The 4,660-nt window shown below is 42.2% G+C and overlaps 1 protein-coding gene across 1 annotated transcript in view; it reads left to right on the forward strand.

The window, feature by feature from the left end:
- Positions 1-4,660, forward strand: part of Rwdd4 (RWD domain containing 4) — a 26,522-nt gene that overhangs the window by 2,535 nt on the left and 19,327 nt on the right. The window contains exon 2 of the mRNA XM_055593560.1: positions 708-788. Within this exon, the coding sequence (XP_055449535.1) occupies positions 708-788 (81 nt within the window). The remainder of the gene's footprint in view (positions 1-707; positions 789-4,660) is intronic.

Below are 4,660 nucleotides of genomic sequence, written 5' to 3' on the forward strand. Positions count from 1 at the left end.
ACATCAATCTCTTTGAAAACTAAAACAGATACCCGTGTCTTTGTTTCTCCAAGATTCAGCTGTCACTCACAGTGATTGAGATGTCTCATTTATAGGCCACAGTATTCCAAGACAAATCCCAGGCAAGGGTTACTAATCAGCATCCTCTCTTCTAGTCCTTCAATCATCTTGAGTAGATCCTGTGAGCCTTCTTCCTGATACTCTTTCTTGGGGCTTCTGTATACTACTTCAGCTTTGTATCACTCTATGAAAATGATGATGAGTATAACAGATGTTCTTTTTGAAATGGGGAATTGTGCATCCTGTTTCCCACTTCCAAGTTTAGTGCATCTTCTACACACCAGGTTGCTGTACTTAAGCGGAGTGAACAAAGACACAAAATAGTCACAACTTGCTTTAGCCTAAATCTTTCCTCCAAAATACCAAGAAGAAAGCATGGGAGTGAGCTCTTCACAGGGTGAATGTGAGAAATAAGTGAGCTGATACAGTGTAAAAACCCTTAGCAGTGCCGAACAAATACTCTCAAAGTGCATGTTGTTAGCATAATTATATGTGTGTTAGTACATGGACATATCAGCGTTTTGGGGCCAATAAGTTAGGCCATATTTTCCATAATTGAGTGAGTTTGAATGAGACGCTAAAGACTCGCTGTTTCTAATCCATGCATGGAACTCAACAAAACCCATGATTTTTTTTTTTTTTTTCAGATGGAACTAGAAGCTTTACGTTCTATTTATGAAGGAGATGACAGTTTCCGGGAATTAAGTCCAGTTTCATTTCAATACAGGGTAAGACACTGCATACACAATGCATGTATTTTTGTGCTGTGGGAAAAGAATGGATATTCTGCAAAATCTGATTCTGCCTTTTAACTTAGTAGTTTAACTTTATTACAGTCCTATATTTTCTGAAACTTTCATTATTTGTGTGTATAAATATGTGGGAGCCCACAGAGGCCAGAACTGGAGTTACAGTTGGTTGTAAGCCATCAGAGGTGGATTCTGGAAACCGAACTAGGGTCTTCTGGAAAAGGAGTAACAACTGAGCCATCTCTTCAGCCTGCCTGACACATTTAAAAGAAAACTCATCACTATGACATTGTTATTGATAACATTTGAAAACTAAATTTAGAACCTTTTATAAAATGCATGCATATATATGTGTGTGTGTATATTAATATATATAATTATATATATATATATAATTCTATTTTATGTGCCTGGGTGTCTGGCCGGCAACTATGTCTCTGCACCACGTACATGCCAGGTGCTCACAGAGCCCAGAAGAGAGCATCAGATCCCCTGAATGAGAGTCATAGACACTGCTTGTGTGTTGACATGCAGGTGCTGGGAAATGAACCCAAGTCCTCTGCAAGGGCAGTTAGTGTTCTTAACCACTAAGTCATCTCTCCAGCCTAATTCAGAACCTTAAAAAAAATTGGCTTGGTAGTACAATGTTAGAGCTAGAAGAAATTTCAGATATTACATGCTGTTACCTTGTTAGAGATGCCTTCCCTCAGTCCTAGCTTCCTTGACTCTTGCCACAGCTTATGTTGATACGTAATCCTCAAACTTGATTGTATTATGGACAGTAACAGGAAATGAGTTTTCATTTGTTTGTTTTCTTAAGACAGAGTATCACAGTGTAGCCCAGGGACTCTTGATTCTTTTACCTCAGACTCACAAGTGTAGCCAGGGAATAAATTGTCAATAGTGGTTCTCAACCTTCCTAAAAACCTGCAACCATTTGTTACAATTCTTCATGTTATGGTGACCCCAACTATGAAATTATTTTCACTTCGGCTTTATAACTATAATTTGGCTACTGTTATGAACCATAACATAAATACCTGTTTTCTGATAGTCTTAGGCGACCCCCGTGAAAGGGTCACTCGACCCCCCAGAGGGGTTTCGATGCACAGGTTGAGAACTATGACTCTAGCAATTCCCAGTTCCTCTTTAGTTCCGACTGTTTGCGTTGCCTCCATCTGTATTACGGCTATAATTGTCACCTTACTTGCCCTGACAAATACCTGACAAAACAACTTGAGGGCCAAAGAGACAAAAGTGATTAGTTCCAAAGCTCCATAGCCTGAGCTTGGTCCCAGAGCCCACATGAAGGTGGAAGGGTATCTGTGGCGGGATATTTGATCACACTCTGAACCCCTGTGGGAAGCCAGAGTCCATTCTCAAGCCGTGTGCATGGAGAGTTGCTTGTCTGGCAGGCTGCTTTGTTGTTGAATATTCAGAGAAAAACATAACCCCGAGATTGTGTACTCGAAAAACCTCTTTCTAGTTGTGGTGTGGCTCAGCCCTAGCACACACCTTTAATCCAAAAGATTTCTGTTTGTTGTAACCAGGATTAAATAAAGTCAACCGTACGTCAAGAGGCAGAGCAAGCAACCAATTGACAGGGAATGAACGTAGGAAAAAAACTATAGAGAGTGAAAGGAAGTTTGGAGGACAGTTAGAGGGACGTACAGGAAGTTGAAAGGGAAGACATTCATTGTGAGGGGTTTTTAAGACAGCGTGGAGAAGGAGAAGGGGCTTTCTCCTTCTGGGACATCAGCTGAGTTAGGAAGGTCCGCTGGGTGCTTTCTCTGCCTCTCTGAGCTAGCAGGCTTTCAGATAAAATCAAATGTTTGAGATTGTGTTTAAAAACAACACTGATCCACAAAGTTGTCCTCTGTGTACTCTGGTACATGTATGCCACACCCCCCAAAGCACACATACACAGTCATAATAAATAAATATTTAAAAAAATAAAACTTAAGGAAGGAAGGCTTGATTTGGGCTCACAGTTTGAAAGTCCAGTCCGTTAGTGGCAGGGAAGTCATAGCAGAAGGGTCCTGTGTGATGTCATGGTCATATTGTGCCTGAAGTCAGGAAGCAGAGAAAGCAGCACTTCTGCACAGGACTCGCTCTCCTGCCATGGGGCATGACTCAACCCATGCAATGGTGACCACATTAGCATAGGTCTTTTCACCTCAGTTATCCTAATCTAGAAAACCCCTCACAGACATGCCCCGAGGTTTGTCTCTGTGCTGATTCTAAATCCCATTGAACTGTGTGGACATTTACAACAGCTAGAGAACTCTCAATGGCCAAAGTTCATGCTGGAACGAAGACCTGGACTCTTCCATTCTAAGTCCAGCTGCCTTCTCAGATTTCCCCAGCCACTGCCACGGTCCTTTACCAAAGAGGCACCAAGAATTCCCGCATGCTTTCCATTAACAGCGTCAGTTACTTATTGAGCACAATATGCGTCTACATGCTAGACAATAGAAGGAAACATGAATTTGGAGACAGAATGCCAACGGTCAAAGAAACTCTGGGGCTCTGCCCCATCGGTCCCTCTGTTCTTGCACAGAGCAGTTCAACAGGCTCCCTAATGATTTCCCTGCTTCCACGTCTTTCTTTCGCTTCCCTCTTACACTGTGCCACCAGTTCAACAGACCGCTAGTTAGCTGCCTTACACATTTAAGTAGTCCCGCCATAGCCCGTTTGAAGAGGTTTCTTCCTGGCCTTCTCTTGCCTGTAAAGTGATGGCTCTGTTCTTCGCTCCATAATCCAAGTCCACTTCTCAAAAAAGATTTATTTCTCTTTGTGTATATAAGTGCTTCACCTGGATGATTTGTGTGCATGTGTGTCACATGTGCCTGGTACTCTTAGGGGCCAAAAGAGAGCTTCGTGTCCCCAGGAACCGGAGTTACTGGCTTTTGTAAGCTGCTGTGGGAGTTTTGGGAACCTGACCCCAGTCCTCTGCAATAGTGGCAAGTGCTCTTCTTTTTTGTTTGTTTGTTTATTTGTTTGTTTGTTTGGTTGGTTGATTTGCTTTTTTTGTTTTTCGAGACAGGGTTTCTCTGTGTAGCCCTGGCTGTTTTGGAACTCCCTCTGTAGACGAGGCTGGCCTCGAATTCACAGAGATCCACCTGCCTCTGCCTGCTGAGTGCTGGGATTAAAGGCCTTTGCCACCACAGCACTACTGTGGCAACTGCTCTTAAGGCTGGGGTCAGGCCTCCAGTCGTTCCAAGTCCTCCTTTTGTTTTGAACTACCTCTGTAAAACTTTGTCAACTTTTATTACCAACAACAGATTGCTAAATGATCCCCTCAGTATCTTTTCCCCCCTACTTAAGTATTGTCTTTAGATCCATTGTAATTTCTTTTCTTCATCTTTCATCTCCTATCTATCTGCCTTTTCTCAGGCCTAAATCCTCTATGACACATTTGACCCAAGTCTTCTCTGCCCTTAATTTGAAGCAGAATTAATTTTACCATCACTTCATGCCTTATTTCGCCTTTAACATCATCCGTTCTGCAGTTTTGTAAGTCATTAGGTGTCATTGAAGACAGGAGCAGTCCCGCCGCTCTCTCTAATATAATGACACATTGGTAATCTGTTTCTATACCTTGAGTAAGGACTTGGTGATAACATGAAGCCATCTTCTGTCACTTTTTCATGCCTGTGATGGACTCATACTAACATCAAGAGGTTCTGTGCCTCAACTTACATTGATAAGAATGTAGCTGAAAGTAGGACAGTGAAGATATGGGCAGAATATAAAAGTGAAGCAAATAATTTGAGGTGAAGATTTTTTCCTAGTTATTTTACAGTGTGTGTGTGTGTGTGTGTGTGTGTGTGTGTGTGTGTGTGTGTGTG

Source organism: Psammomys obesus, unplaced genomic scaffold (genome assembly GCF_907164565.1).
Source record: "Psammomys obesus unplaced genomic scaffold, mPsaObe1.curated_primary_1811, whole genome shotgun sequence".
Classification (NCBI taxonomy): Eukaryota; Metazoa; Chordata; class Mammalia; order Rodentia; family Muridae; genus Psammomys; species Psammomys obesus.